This window comes from Electrophorus electricus, chromosome 6 (genome assembly GCF_013358815.1).
Source record: "Electrophorus electricus isolate fEleEle1 chromosome 6, fEleEle1.pri, whole genome shotgun sequence".
In the NCBI taxonomy this organism is placed as follows: Eukaryota; Metazoa; Chordata; class Actinopteri; order Gymnotiformes; family Gymnotidae; genus Electrophorus; species Electrophorus electricus.
This window is the reverse complement of record NC_049540.1, coordinates 10,570,612-10,586,093: the sequence shown is the minus strand read 5'-3', so window position 1 is coordinate 10,586,093 and position 15,482 is coordinate 10,570,612. Positions and strand designations below refer to the sequence as shown.

At 41.5% G+C, this 15,482-nt stretch overlaps 2 protein-coding genes across 2 annotated transcripts; one reads left to right on the top strand and one right to left on the bottom strand.

The window, feature by feature from the left end:
- The first annotated feature begins 2,176 nt into the window (after positions 1-2,176).
- sox19a (SRY-box transcription factor 19a) lies at positions 2,177-4,745 on the top strand. Its single transcript, XM_026998430.2, has 2 exons — positions 2,177-3,154; positions 3,422-4,745. Exons 1-2 carry the CDS (start codon positions 2,508-2,510, stop codon positions 3,675-3,677), a joined length of 903 nt encoding a protein of 300 aa, XP_026854231.2. The 5' UTR covers positions 2,177-2,507; the 3' UTR covers positions 3,678-4,745.
- Positions 4,746-8,357: 3,612 nt separating this feature from the next.
- On the bottom strand, positions 8,358-13,149 carry mpdu1a (mannose-P-dolichol utilization defect 1a). Its single transcript, XM_026998427.2, has 7 exons — positions 12,991-13,149; positions 12,544-12,606; positions 12,198-12,330; positions 11,093-11,178; positions 10,867-10,985; positions 10,362-10,472; positions 8,358-9,868 (listed from the first exon to the last, which is right to left on the bottom strand). Exons 1-7 carry the CDS (start codon positions 13,097-13,099, stop codon positions 9,710-9,712), a joined length of 780 nt encoding a protein of 259 aa, XP_026854228.2. The 5' UTR covers positions 13,100-13,149; the 3' UTR covers positions 8,358-9,709.
- Positions 13,150-15,482: the final 2,333 nt, after the last annotated feature.

Below are 15,482 nucleotides of genomic sequence, written 5' to 3'. Positions count from 1 at the left end.
AAGTTAATTACATAATAAGGGTGCAACGGTGACGTGCAGCAACGGTTCAGGCTAGTACTGACGCAACACAGTTGTGCTGGAGAATCTGGCTGTGGAAAATTTTGCCTGGAGTGGCTTCAACGGCAGGTCATCCCTGTGACCTGTGGAGTGACATTTTTGTCATTGTTGTTGAGCTGTTTTGAGGTATTGGTGAGAATTTCCTCATCAAATGGGGTGTGTAACCAATGCTTTCTCTCTTGTTTCAGTCTCTCATGTTCTGTCCCTTTTCCTGTCTCTTTTTCAGTTTATTTCTCCTTTTCTCACTCTTACTCTTCTCTGTTCTCCCTTCTCTCTGCGAACTAAATCCAATCTGTCTGCATTTGGCTTCATGATTTGGTAATCTGGCCAGTGACTGCAGAGGCTACTGTCTCCTGACTCTACAACTTAAATGTTGATTAGTGTGTTCTGCCCCTGCAAACCATAAACAAACAAACAAACCGCACAGACATCTGCATCTGAAACACAGGGGGAGCAAGGTTGCCAAAACAAACTGCTGCCTTGAGACTCCAGCAGCAAGAAGATGCATAATACTCATCACTGCACAGGAGAGATAACCAGTATCTAGCCCTCAGCCACTATGCCCACCGTGTCTCCTATTGTGCAACAGCATAGGTCTCCTACCGCAGCCGGTTTGTCTCCTACACATTCATATTAAAGTAAGATGCACTCTGTATTACATTCATCGCTCCACTATTTCACACATGCCATCACTATTGTGCTTAATTTATTTTAGTGCATGTGATTGGTGTGTGTGTTGGGTGTCGGTGTGTCTGGGTGGGCGGCTTGTGTTGCTGATGGTCAGTCGTTGGGGCACTGTTTGTGGACGAGCTGCCATAATGAAGGTGTGAAGTGGCGCTCGTAGAAACTAATGTGTGTGTGTGTGTGTGTGTGTGTGTGTGTGTGTGTGTATGCGTTAGGTATTAAGGAGGAGCTACCTGTCTTTACTGCTGTGGTAACCTCACCAGGTGGGACAGAATGTTTCATACAACAGTAGCCACACCTTTACCTCCACAACACACACCCACTTACACTCACACACACATTCATACACTCAAATGTTCATGCAGGTACATTAATATGTACACAAGTACAAAAAAGTACATTATAAAATATATTATGAAACAAAAATATTATGGAAAGGGTGAAACTGAGATTAAAATTTAAAATACTGCTTGGTTTGAAACCATTTTAAACAAAATAAACATTGTCTTTTGTGTTTGTAATTTAATTAATGACTTGTGTCTAGTTTTCCTTCTGTTTTTGTTACGGAATTGAATTAAGACAATCATTTTACCAACTTTGGACAGATTGGCTCATAAGGCTAATTCACCCTTTGGCTGACAGGAAGGACAAAAAGTCATTAAATCTTTTAATCTGAAACATTTGTATTCTCCATTACCAGCACCCACAATGGGGTGACACAATGCACCCATGAAAAAAACACACACACAGTACCTGCATTTTTCTAGGGTTGTTTTTGTTGTTGTTGTTATTTGTTTCATTTGTTTTGTCTACCTCTGCTCTACAATAAGATGTATCTATTCCAATCCTGGAACCTCTGGAAATGTCATAATTAACCCAAACATCTCTGTAAATCTAGCCATGTGCCTCAGGAAAGGTACTGCGGTCTTCTTTCCTAATTTATTTTTGCTCATTCAGGTTTTGATTTTTGAATTTCGTGAGTTTCTTTCCAAGGCACATACACATCCTTGTAAAATTTGGATAACTGATCCAGTTTTAGACATTTTTTTCATGTTTGCATATTATAAAGTAGTAATTAAAGACATAAATCTGGCAAGTAATTAATTTATTCATACTTGAGTTACATTGCCTATAATATATGTCTGTGAAATATATATATTTTATTCGTTCTTGTAAGAAAGTAAGAATATGAGAGAATCGTGTTCTTAAAGTCATTCTGGTTCTGTATCAGATTCAGTATCGATATTAGGATTAATTTTCTAACACGAGGCTTGTGTGTGAGAACCCGTTAATGTTTATGTGCTGAGTTTGCAGGTGAGCGCAGAAACTTTTCTTTTCCAAAGCGCCTCCCCCTCCCCCCGGTCTCTAAATTCACCGCGCCCCTTCTTTAGAGATGTTAATGCGCGTGTTGGAAGGAGAGCGGTTGGAGGCGGACAGTGATGAAACCTTCTAATCACTCAGCAGTGGCAGAGTTGGAGGCAAGACGCAACTTTCAGTCCGGACACTTTGTCACTTCAACTGTTCCTCGAGGACGCTAAAGCAATTTCAGTGGCATTTCTCCTTATTATTTCACTGGCCGTTGACAATTTCAAGTAGGTCTGAAATGTACTTGATATGAAGTAACTTTTTTTTTCGAGTAAATCTGAATTTGGTAGATGCTTTTTCGAACATTTCGTGTAGGTATTATAGGTATTTTCTCATAATCACGAGGTTTCAATCGATTCAGACACAGTGGTGATATCCGAATCGCTCGTTTCGTGGCTAATATGTACAGCATGCTGGAGCACGATATGAAACCTTCGGTGCCCACGCACCAACCCGGGCAAGGGATGGCCCCATTAAACGCGGGGGTGCACGGAGTAAGTCACGGAGGATCCAAGCAAGTGGTCAACAACCAAAAGAGCACTGATCCGATGGACAAAGTTAAAAGACCTATGAATGCGTTTATGGTGTGGTCTCGGGGTCAAAGACGCAAAATGGCTCAGGAAAACCCCAAAATGCACAACTCGGAAATCAGCAAGCGCCTCGGCGCGGAGTGGAAACTCCTGACGGACGCGGAGAAGAGGCCGTTTATCGATGAGGCCAAGCGGCTTCGTGCCCTGCACATGAAGGAGTACCCCGACTACAAATACAAACCTCGACGCAAGAACAAACCGGTGTTGAAGAAAGACAATCCGGCTGCCAAGTACCCGCTGTCCGCTGGAAACCTGTTGGCAGCGGCTGCCGTTCAGGGACCCGGAGGAAGCCCGAGAATGGACAGTTATGGATGGGGTCCAACAGGAGGTTATGCCGGCATGCAGACTGATGCATTGGGCTACAGTCAGCAACTGCCCCGCTATGACCTCTCAGCTCTACAATATCCATCCGCCATGGCAACGGCACAAACCTACATGAATGGCGCAAACTCATACAGGTGAGTTACATTGTGCGGAATGTAGCGAAATATGTGACAGACTGCGTTCATTATAAAACTCACAACCACAGTCTCGACTGAAGAAGGAATAAAGTAGACTGCGAATGTAAATTACCGCTAATATGTCAAATCAATCTACAAACTATATTGGCAGATTTAGATCTAGAACAGTTAATGCTAATGTTTGATCGTCGTATACTGCAGCTTATTCTATGTGCAAATAACAATTTCTCTACCATTCCTTCCCTCTCCCCTTTCTTTCTGTAGCCCTATGTCTTATGGCAGTTCACCACAGCAGCCAAGCCCTGTAATGTCCATGGTGAAACCGGACCAGGTGTCCCATTCCCCTACCGGGGGCCCTAACCACCAGCGCGGGCCCCTACAGGGTGACCTGAGGGATATGATCAGCATGTACATTCCTGGCGGTGACACCGGTGACGCAGCTGCCGCGGCTGCACAGAGGGGTTACACCAACATCCAGCAGCATTACCTCACAGGCACGACGCCACTCACACACATCTGAACGGCATGCTGCCCTGGCCAGGCAGGTGGCTGAGAGATGGCCAGTACAGAGGGTCATGTGACTTGATAAGCCCTGACTTGATTGGATGAAGGCCGAGGGAAGGCTGTTTGATTGGTGGATGAGGAGGAGGGTGTGTGGAGATAGGTTAAATTGGATGTAGCGAACAAGGCAACCCTCTGACATCACCATGTCCTAATCTAAGTTTTCCATCAGTATTTTTGCTTGGAGTATGTAGGTGGATGCCGACAGCATCACCCTGAGTTGTTCACAGGTGGCCTTTCTGTTAAATGACCAACGCATACTCAGTAGTTATTGATTGGTCACTGGAGAATGGGATAACATCTTGATTGGTAAACTGTTGCTCATTTGCATAGTTTGACATTAGAACAACATCACAAGCTTATGGTTTAAAGATGAAATGTGAAATGTTTCAGTAAGAGAAAACTTTTTAAAGAGAAGGCTAAAGGAGTGAGCAGGTTAAGATAAGGGCACCTGAGCTCATCTGCTGCTGCTTTCATAGGGTCCAGTCAACCCTCAAATACCACTGCTGAAGGTTTGCTTTCAGAGGTCTTTAATTCTAAAAAAAAAAAACTATTGCTGCTTCTAGTCATATTTAGATAGCCCAAGGTTTAAAACGCTGGATGATTTAGGAAATAATTTGAATACTTTTATACAATAGTGCACATGCAGTGGTTAAGGGGATACACACATCGTGCAACAACTGTCCTAGTGCATTCAGAAGTAAAACATTAATACAAATATCCCTAGCAGAGGGGTTTTGCTGTATTTTCTACTGAACCAGGCCTTTGGGCCTAACTCTCTTCTCCTTTGAGAGAGATATGTTGTGATTGTTTAAAAAAGGTCTTGAAGAACGTTTGTTCGTTTTAAAGACTTAACTTTCTTAAGACACTGTTTGACTGAGAATGTACAGTTGTTAATTGTTTCTTTCTTTTGTGTTTTAAAGCCCTTATAGTAAGGGTAAATAATGTGTTATGTGACTTTTCAACCTTGATGGAAAAACAAACAAAAAACAAACACAAGTAATAAAGTATTTTATTATTTTTGTAACTTGAGTGAGTACTTCTTTTCATAATACGACTGTTTTTTCAGGATTATGGATAACAAAATCCATTTCACTTCCCTTTATAACGCTGTATCAAACCGCACTGTAGCGATTGCGTGTTTATTACTCTTGTGCACTGTCTGGCACGTCATTATTGGATTATCCTATAAAATGTCTATTTTTACTAAAATACGACATCCTAAACTGTTTAGCTCGAAAACAACTTGAAAAAATGAACAGCTCACTTTATTAGCGGAGTACACAGCCATAGCCTATATAATATACATATATTAAGGTTCAATAAAAAACGTAATAAACCCATCAGATTGTTGTAGCGCTATTCATTGCCAAATCGCGTATCCATTGTTAGGCTAAAAGTGTAATTTATTGAATTCAGAAGAATACATAGGCTGGACACTCATTTGCTTTTAAGTCGCTATAACCGATATTATAGCTAGCTAAAACACATCAGATTAGGCCAGTTAAGAAAACAATGCCTTAAAAGCCCACACTGAGCCGTCTACCCTGTAAGGTGCAAGCGGACACGGACTGAGATTGGCAGGAGTTGCACGGCCACGTGACCTCGTCTCCTAACTTCTAGAAGTGAACGATCGATTAAAACTGATAAAAGTTAGTAGGATCAAAACACAGAAGTTGGGTTGGAATATCCTTAAAAAAAACTTTGCCCGCTTTTTTTTTTCCTGGAGATAGAAAGCGAGCGGCTGCCCGGCACGTAATTGGCCGTTTCGAAGACGCATTGTCCGATGCTTTTGAGTACGCAGGTGCACACAGTAAAAGCGCGGAGTTCTCAGCGCCTCTTATACTCGCCTTTGTTCTGCTTTCTCTCGGTCTCCCACCGGGCAGAAAATTAGCGTTGCATTGAGTGCCTCGTCTCCCCTCTCTCTGCAGCGCAAGCTTAACCCTCTCGCGGCTCCGCGCTATTCTCATGGTAATAATGCAGTCAGGAGCGGCTAATCGGGGGCTCAGGGGAGGGAGGGATATGCTCGCGGGGGTAGAAAGAGTTTCTAAAGGGGGAAGGGAGTTATAAACACAAGCATTCACGTATATGGCCCAAAATATAGTCATCCAGATCAATAAACTGTATAACAGGAAGCGGGTGAGAGGAGACATCCAGGCGTCCTGCGCGTGTTTGCTGCCTAGGCCTACTGCGTCAAACAGTTTTTAACTGCGGCGATTTGCTCACTATAACAAATTCAGAGATAGGCCAGTGTAGTAAATAAAACCACTGTCTGTGGATCAGCAAGTGCCAAAGTTATAAACTCGTAAAGTTTCCTTCCATTAGTTTTGATGTCTTTTTTTTTTTTTTTTTTCAAATTGCCGGTTCTCATTTTAAGATCACAGTTCGACGTAAGAGACACCGGCGTAAGAGACATTTGAAATTTGTGATTTTAAAGTCTTATTTCTCAAATTCATCAGCAGGCAAACAGCAAATCTGCGAGAAGACTATGTGTGTGCGTACGTGTGTGTGTGGGTGGGGGTGTGTGTACATTTGAAGGGGGCAGAGTTGGAGGAAGGGGCCAGATTTTCTTCATGAAAGCATCGAATCTCCTAGCAACGAACAGAGGCTTCCACAGGTTGTCCCCTAGGCAACGGCAATCCCCCAAACTAACTCCAAAACTCCACCCCTCGTCCATACCAGTCACACAGAAAGACAAGAAAAGAGAAAAGACATTGAATGCATATAAACTCCTTTCCCTATCACTGGCCACTTCAAATAATAATAAAAATAGTGATATTAAAATCATGTACATAAAATCATGAGGCATACCTAACTTGACCAGTCCAATTAGGAACTATTAGTGACCCACTCCAACCTCCCACATTTCTCATTTCACACTACAACTCTGCGATAATTTGATTATATAGATGGAATGCTGATGATTTGGGACAGCAACATATATCAGGTGTGTTATGAAGACAAACAGTATGTACATGCGTGTGCTTCTCTCTGTGTGTCTGTGAAACAAAGTTAGACACAAATTGCTGTTGTAGACATAGTAGTGGAGAACCGTCTTGTTGGAAAGTACTAGGCTTATTCCCAGGTAAGTTTTTTATGTACCCACAGAGATTTGTAAGTACGTCTGAGCACAAGCATGTGAACACAAATGTATGTGTGTGGGCTGTCAGGCTGAGCAGGGCAGGGCAGAACAGGGACAACGTTCGGCTGAAGAGATTCAACAGTCGGCAGGAACTACTACATACCTACACGCACACACCTCTCTGAAAGTTCCTGTGTGCATTAACGTTGTTTACTGGAACAATATGAAAATGAAAGAGAAGCATGGCACTGGGGCAAGGGAGCAGAGAGTGAAGCAGACATAGCAGACAGGTTCTCTTTATACTTAGCAAGAAAGGACCAGATTCGTTTGATCCTGTTAAAGAACCAGGCTACAGGAAACGACCAGTTAGAAAACATTTCAGGCTTTTCCTGGATCTGTATCTTTGTGTCCAATGTGACTCAGTGAGGTGATTATTTATTTATTTTTTTTAATTTACTTTCACTCTAATTTTGAGTGGTTTGAGTGTCAGCACTCAAATGAGAAAAAAAAAGTTTCAGGTCTAACTGACTGGCTCAGCCTGTTTTGTGTGTGTTTGTGTCTCATTCTCCCTCTTAGTCCATCACCATTTATCCTTCAATCTCAATCACACCCCTATAGACAGACAGACCGGCACACACACACACACACACACACACAAAACCCCTCACCCCAGCCTTGGAATAGATCTCAGGGTCTAGACTTTGCTCATCCATCAGTGACATTGCAATAGCTACCTGTGTACCACTCTCACTCACTCTCAACCTTTAATCATTGGTTGAGACTGCTTAGAATCCTGGTGCAGAGTTGCTGTTTATCATGGCAAATCTTTGGTGCTGCAGGAATTTGACCAACATCAGCTCTACAAGACCCCAGTCGCTGCATATTCGCAGCCCCATTAAATGCGCATCTGAATGAGGGGTGAGCTAGAGAACCCAGAGACTTGAACAGGGCAGGGGCTGTCCATAGCTGCCAGGGCATTTTCACAAAGCCCAGCCAGGGGGTTCTCTAAGAGGTTTCAGTTCAGTAAACACGTTCACATGGTGGTTCTAGTTTGCTGAGGACTGGCGGGAATTACAAGAGGAAGAGCCACCATGCTGATCTGATCTTACACATACTGATCAAAATCTCAAAATCTAAATACGAGGGAGAAAGAAAGGAAAAGAAAAACACAGAAAGTTGTTGACCCTGTTGTCTGAGGTGCATGTTGTCTCAGAGGCATGACTGAAGGTTTCAGGATGATCCAAATCTCATTAAGCCCTGACTCAGTCCCACTGCGGTTACTCTTCAACTGATGGGCTTCTTCTAGCTCTGTAGGCTGCCCCTGCTAGACAGCGTAAGCAAAACACAGGAGCTTTGGTCAGCTCCACACATGTCATCAAACCTGAACATAACGCCAACACACACACACACACACACACACACACACACACACACACACACACACACACACACACACACACACACACACACACACACACACATACATAGAGTACATACTGCGAATGGGAAAAACTCCCTCCAGAAAGCAAACACTCATTTTTCAGAAAGATACTCTGGTGATGTGGATATCAAACATAACCATTTATCAGAGATGACAGAGATTTCACACATATACACACAAATATTCATGTAAAACAAAAAATATACAAATACTACAAACGTCAAGGACATAAATGATTTACAGACACTATTTTAAACAAACATGTGGTAGATATACACGTGACGTGCCTGCCACTAAAACAGCTGTAGTGTGTCTCTCAGAAGAACAGATTAGATGGAAGATTGCAGTTAAGTCTAGACAAGCAGATAAGCAAGATGCCACAAACCCCAAGTTAGATACAAATCTGGGCAGGGATATATATGAACCCTCCCACCACACACACACCATAGATAAGCAGAAACACACATATACCTCATGCACTGGAGCAAATCCTCATCACTCCGGAAACACACACACACACACACACACACACACACACACACACACACACACACACACACACACACACACACACACACACACACCTGGCCAGACCTCCCACTAAGAGAAGCAGGGACCATGGCACACTACAGCAAAACATGATGCATCATCACAGCTTGACTTAAATGTTCACATCTTCACTGAGTCTGCAGAGCTGATGTGGTTTGATAGGCAGTATAAATATGCACAGAGGACTGGAGAGGAGGAAATCCTGAATCTGTCAGGGATACAAAAGCCAGGGGAAATATAACCCGTTATTGCCATCTAGGGGTAACATCGAGAATTACATCTTGAGAAGTTTTCGTTCTTCACAGACTTTTAATGATGGCCATTTCTTATACTTAAAAAAAGCAAACTCTCAAATAACCTACAGCACCAAGTGCTGCATAGACTCTTTTAATTTTAAAGAATTTGGTTAAATAAGAGAGCTCTCACAACAAGAGAACAGTTTTTTGAAGAAAACGAAATTGTACGTCTTTAAAATTAGTTCCATGGTATTAGACTTGACTTCTGCATCAGTAGTGCTCTCAGCCTCAGTTCAGATGGACAGCAATGTTCAGTCCAACACTGTAATCAAACATGCAGTTTTAAACCAGCTCTGATGCAGCAGCAATTTTATTTTAGGAATCTGTTTGATTGCCCACACCTGGTTTGGAAATCATGACCATATTTAACTCTCTCTGTTTAAAAACAACTTAGTAAGTCTTCAAAGATGTACAAATGGATTTTGAACCCATCTTGACTGTTCCCAGTCTAAGCTATTACAGTAGTAATACTGTCATAATAGTATACCTAGTCAAGCCTCATTAAAGACTTGATGTTCTTGTGTACTGCCTGTGTCATATAGCATCAGTGTTCTGTTGATGTTTTCAGCATTGTGGAGCTGCTTTAGTGTTTGTATGCTGGACAAGTCCACTACATACAATATCTACTTCTTCTTTTTTTCATCTTTTTCTTGTTTCTTCTGCTGGTATATCTTTCCAGGAACTGGCTGCTGGTTGTGAAACAGCAGAACCTGAGCCAGGAGCAGCCCAGAGCAGCTGACAGCCAGAAGCCAGGCCTGAGTGCGGAGAGAATGACCTGTCTCCTACAGAGAGGGAGAACGAGAGATAGAAACACAGAAACAAAGGAAAATAATGGAAGAGAGAGAGAGAGAGAGAGAGAGAGAGAGAGAGAGAGAGAGAGAGAGAGAGAGCAAGCAATTGAAGGCAAAGGGAAGGAGAGGGAGAGATAGAAGTAACACAGATTAGCTTGACTAATATACATGTATTTAGCAGCCACCTTATTGGTATTTAGCAGTCACCTTATTGGTTGGTTAAATAATAAATGCAAACCCCCCCATCCCCCACCCCCCACCCCCAAATAAAAACAACAATCATGTGTGTTTGCAAGAGTGAGAATATAACAGCCGTCCTTCTGGATTATAACTTTGATCTTTTGAGCCTATATGAGAAATACACACTCCTGGAAATGCATTCACTTGCTAATCACATCTCTGTTAGCAATATGCCTCTGTACATGTATGTGAGCAGGTGTGTGTGTGTGTGTGTGTGTGTGTGTGTGTATGTGTGTAGATGTACCTGTATGGAGCTAAACATATGCCCCAGAGAGCCCAAAAACATCAGGAATACATATAATCCAGATAGCTGCCCTGTATATCCACTGCTATGGTTACAGGCCACCTGAGTCAACTGCATGCACACGCACATACACATACACACACACAAACACACAAGAGTGATATTAATAATCTAGAAGTACTACTGAATCTAAAGCCAATTAAAACCCAAAACTATGTGAAATGTTCAAAGCTGTTGTGACACATAAAGAATCTGACTGCATCCAAAACCACATACTATAGTAAATAGAATGCCCAAATAGTACATCATTTAGATTTTCTAAATTATGTACATAATTTTACCTCAAAAAGGCTAACTCTCTTGTGTGAAATATGGATTGGATAGTGTCAATCATGAACCATATAAACCTGTAAAATGAAAAAACATAGTAATATGCAGGATGTAGTATGTGGTTTTGGATGCCGATTTAATCTAAAAATGACTATCAGAGGCAGGTTTCACTCACCCGGCTAGCAATAATGATCAGAACATTCCACTCCCGTGCTGCCCTAACCATGGCCTGAGAGGTCAAAGGTGAAGTCAGCAGGTACATAAAGCCTCCATATGCCACGAGCAGAACCCCAGCTACAGTAATTACATTCAATGATTGTGTCACTCATTCATTTGTTAACATATTCATTCATTCATCTTCCTCTTTCTGTTTCTGTTTTTTTCTCATGCACTTTCAGTACCTGTGATGCTGTTTCCCCTGTAGTACTGAATGAGGAAAGTCACCACAGCATACTGGATCAGTATGAACAGACTCTCCCCCCAGGCCCTACACACTCAGAAAGACACACACACACACACACACACACACACACACACACACACACACACACACACACACACACACACACACACACACACACACACACACACACACACACACACACACACACAGACATTCCTACCATGCCAGGGGTTTACAGCTCTGCACTGAGGGATAATGTTTGAACAACTGCTCCTGATTTTACTTGCAAACTGTTCTTTAATAAAGAAACAAACCTATCTACTGAAATGACATACAGTGATGGAACAAACATGATGCATAGCTGAAGAAATTATTTGCATGCACTAGGCAGCCCTCTATCAGTGAGTGTCAAACATCAAGCATAACTCAAACTGTAATTCAATGTTAGCCTCTTATTAGCTAACATGTAATAAATTAGTGTTACTGCATTAATTACCAGTGTAACAAAAATAGTTCACACTGTTCAAAGTGTTTTGAGATTTTCACACGCATAAAACTTACAATATTGAAAACAGAAGCTGCACTGAGCATAATGAACTGACATCATTGCTGCTTTTAAATCAAATATCATTAATTTAAATGATATATTAACTGACTAGCCAAGTATTTAAAAAACTCTAAAAACCAACCACTAACAACGCCCCCCCCCCCCCCCAAAAAAAAAAAACAAAAAAAAAAACAATTAGTATTGTGAGCTTGTCTGCACTATTCTGATCTGAGTTGCTAGATCTATTTGACTCGGCTTATTAACATGTTGAATGTTAGGTGGAAAGCAGTGGGGCATTACAGAACACTAGAAATGATTTCTAGTTATGATTACATACAATCCACTCTTTGTAACAGTCCACTCCTTGCGTTATGGGAATAACTGCATACTATTTTTTTTTTCAAGACTGTTGTGTCAGAGAACTGCAAAGCTAGAAATTCTTAATGTTGACATCATGTTCTTTGTCATGTGCAAGGTGGTAAAATCGTTCTTAAACACAGAATTGGGCAGTGTTTTAATTTTTTGATATGTAACAGGTAAGGCTGCAGCATGTTACCCAATGGGGAATTTCAGGTGGATACACAAGGCCACGTGAACAGAGACGACGAGCAGGTCCAATAGAGCAGACAGCAGACTGAGACCCTCTGAGCTACCAGCCCACAAAAGTCTCCATATCTGGGACAACGGTGCTGAACAGAAGCGTTTGTATTTGTGTGTGTGTGTGTGTGTGTGTGTGTGTGTGTGTGTGTGTGTGTGTGTGTGTGTGTGTTTGAGGATGACAAGGTAAGAAAAACGGAAAAAGATCAACAATAGCCAATTAATATCGTCACGAAGATCAAAGCCGTCAAAGACATTAGGACTGTACAAAGAAACAGGAAGACAAAAAGGAGGCTTGCGCTTACCCACGAGCGTTCCCATGATGCACAAACCCATGATCTTGCTCAGAAGGATCTTGAGACACGGCACTAAAAACACAAAACCAGTAAAATTGCTAGTGTCATCAAACATGAGCAATTTATCGACGAACGCAAATCAAACATGACTATCCCTTAGGGTCAGGGTCTGAGTAGGCTAATCGATCACATGCAAGAGACAAAAGTGATATAACTTTAATAATTGATAATTAAATTTGAACATTATTAGGTAGAACATTAGCTAGAACATTATTCCATTATTCTTGTTAGTTGATTACTGTATAATATATAGAAACGTGATACTAAACTCTTTGCTCTTTCAACTTGTCTGAACACAGTTAACCAGCAATTGCGCAATCCAACGAAACGCAAAAAGAATTTCAAAGCACGTTAGCCATGGTTTATAACACTCCCTCTCTAGGAAATGCGTCTCACCGTGTGTCAAGTTAAGATGGTGAAAGAAATGTTCGTAACATTTTTCTGGCATAAAGTAGCTTAGTAGAAATGCCTTTAGCGGAGACATCGTTTCTTCTGACGTGTCCATGGTTTAGGTGCGCGAACTCCCGAGTGGTCGCTATTACACCCAGCGACCAACCCTGGTAAGATCCCTGCAATGAGAGCATTGATGTACTAGGATTATTACATTAGTAAACTCACAATAATGACAGGGTTCCGCTGTAATCAGTACATGATTTGTTTTATACTTTTATTGACTTTTGATATCAATGTTATAAAAATTACTAACTTGTGAATAAACAGTCCACTAAAATGTGATTCGACCATTTTATTTTATTTTTATTTTCACATTATCTATGCAGTCGCATTCTACGCCACTAGATGGCGACAAACGAACTAGATACTAGTCAGTTCTATCATCCGTGTCTGAATTTGTTCCTTTAGTCACTGATTCACTGTGTACTACAGAGACTTTTTATCTGGAACACTACACGGGGTATAGCAGTAGGAGTAAAGATGCACTTGAACGTGTGCCGGACACGAGTCATCTTTGGCCACATACACAATCGTAATGTGGACAATAGTAATAACATTAGGCTAAAGGTACCATCACCAAGACATTTCAGAAAACCAGCAATCTTAATTCACTTACGGCCACAGGAGCATTTTTGCCATTCCATTCGAAATGCATAGATATTAATATGGAGTTGGTCCCCCCCTTTGCATCTATAACAGTGTCCACTCATCTGGGAAATCTTTCTCCAAGATTTTTGAGTGCATCTGTGGAGACTTTTTGCCCATTCCTCCAAAGGGCATTTGTGAGATCAGACACTGGTGTTAAACGAGAGGACCTGGCTCACAGTCTCCATTACAGTTAATCCCAGAGGTGTTTGATGGGATTGAGATCAGGGGCCTGTGTGGGCCAGTAAAGTTCTTCCACACCAAACCCACCGACCCTCTTTATTGACCTTTTTTTGTGCACTGGGGCACAGGCTAGCTGGAGCAGAAGAGCGTCTCTTCCAAACTGATCACACAAAGTTGGAAATATACAATTGTCCAAATTATCTTGGTTTGCTGAAGCATTAAGATTTCCCTACCCCTAAAAACAACCTCATAGCATTATCCCTCCTCCACCAAACCTCATAGTTGGTACAGTGCAGTCAGGCAGGTAATGCTCTCCTGGCATTCACCAAACCCAAGTCTTGCAGGAAGAGGAAAATGGAGCAATAATAGTTCTGATCTTTTTTTAATATGTATATTATTGTGTTCCCTGAAATGTTCTAGAATATTGTCAGCCTATATTTCACACTGCACACAATGCTTATGAAAACCATAACGTAACAAGAATTTGATCAGTAAGAGCTTTTTTTTTATTATTATTTTTTTTACATATTTAGATATTGCTACAATTCAAATTAGATTTAAATCTGTGTCTGTGTTAACCCTTGCAATAAATGAGTTGTGTCCTCTTGTCGCTTTATCTAATGTATGTTCTTGAAAATGTCCAGTTCAATATGTCCACAATGTATTTGTTGATATGTGACAAAATCTTGGTGACATTGTGAAACAGAAAAGAGATGCAAGTGATGAACTCAAAAATGTTTTATGTACAAAGGCAAACCAAAAAAAAAGAGAAAGAGGCTTTGCAAGGTCTCTAAAACCACTAGGGATAGTCAATGTGAAGCACTAAATTCAGCCACCTGTAGGCTTTAAATAGGGAGGAACATGAATAAGGAACAGGTGTAGGTGATAATTTGATAAGTGGGTGATTGGGACTGGGGAAGTGAATGAGTGTTGTGATTGGGGTGTGTGTTTTGTGAGGGCTGGCTGTATAATGGCTGTGGTGTGGTGAGCTCTTTATTATGACAGAGGAGAGTGAGAGCTGTGGGAGCAGCAGACACTAGAGTCTTGCCCATGGCTATAAAGTTCTGGTGCTGTAAAGGAAGTGTTGAAACACTATGTCCACTCCCATGATAAGCATTGTTTAATTAATAATCATAAAGGCAGTTCTATTGCAGTAACTCTTCCAAAGTCAAAACCAGATAGTCTTGCTCAGGAAGTGTGTATATGTATGCATTCTTCATTCATTGCTCTGGGGGATCGCACGCAAGCATCATGTGTTCAAAAACTTGAGGGGTACGGACATCAGTGTCACCATTCAAGCTGTCCCTTTTCCAATCCTGCAATATGAAGCTTTGTGTGTGTGTGTGTGTGTGTGTGTGGGTGTGTGTACATGTGGGTGCGCATGTGTGCGCATGTATGTGTGTTCTGTGGAACTGGGAACAGTCAGAATTTCCTCCTATCTAATTACATTGGAATGTAGCTAGTATGAGAAAAGGTTCTGTGTGCGAATCGTTGTGTTATTTAAGGGTGTGACTGTGCCAGCCATACAATAAGTAACTGTTTCCTCCCTTTTATCTAAACCACTGTAGAATTTTGGTAGCGACCTATGAGTCATGCCAATTCCTCAT

Bases quoted from the DNA above. Each gene is read 5' to 3' on its own strand.
- sox19a (XM_026998430.2), top strand. From the start codon at position 2,508: ATGTACAGCATGCTGGAGCACGATATGAAACCTTCGGTGCCCACGCAC. The intron at 3,155-3,421 runs GTGAGTTACATT...TTCTTTCTGTAG, and splicing joins AATGGCGCAAACTCATACAG to CCCTATGTCTTATGGCAGTT.
- mpdu1a (XM_026998427.2), bottom strand. From the start codon at position 13,099: ATGGACACGTCAGAAGAAACGATGTCTCCGCTAAAGGCATTTCTACTA. The intron at 12,607-12,990 runs GTGAGACGCATT...TTGTGTTTTTAG, and splicing joins CCATCTTAACTTGACACACG to TGCCGTGTCTCAAGATCCTT. The intron at 10,986-11,092 runs GTACTGAAAGTG...TAATTACTGTAG, and splicing joins CAGGGGAAACAGCATCACAG to CTGGGGTTCTGCTCGTGGCA.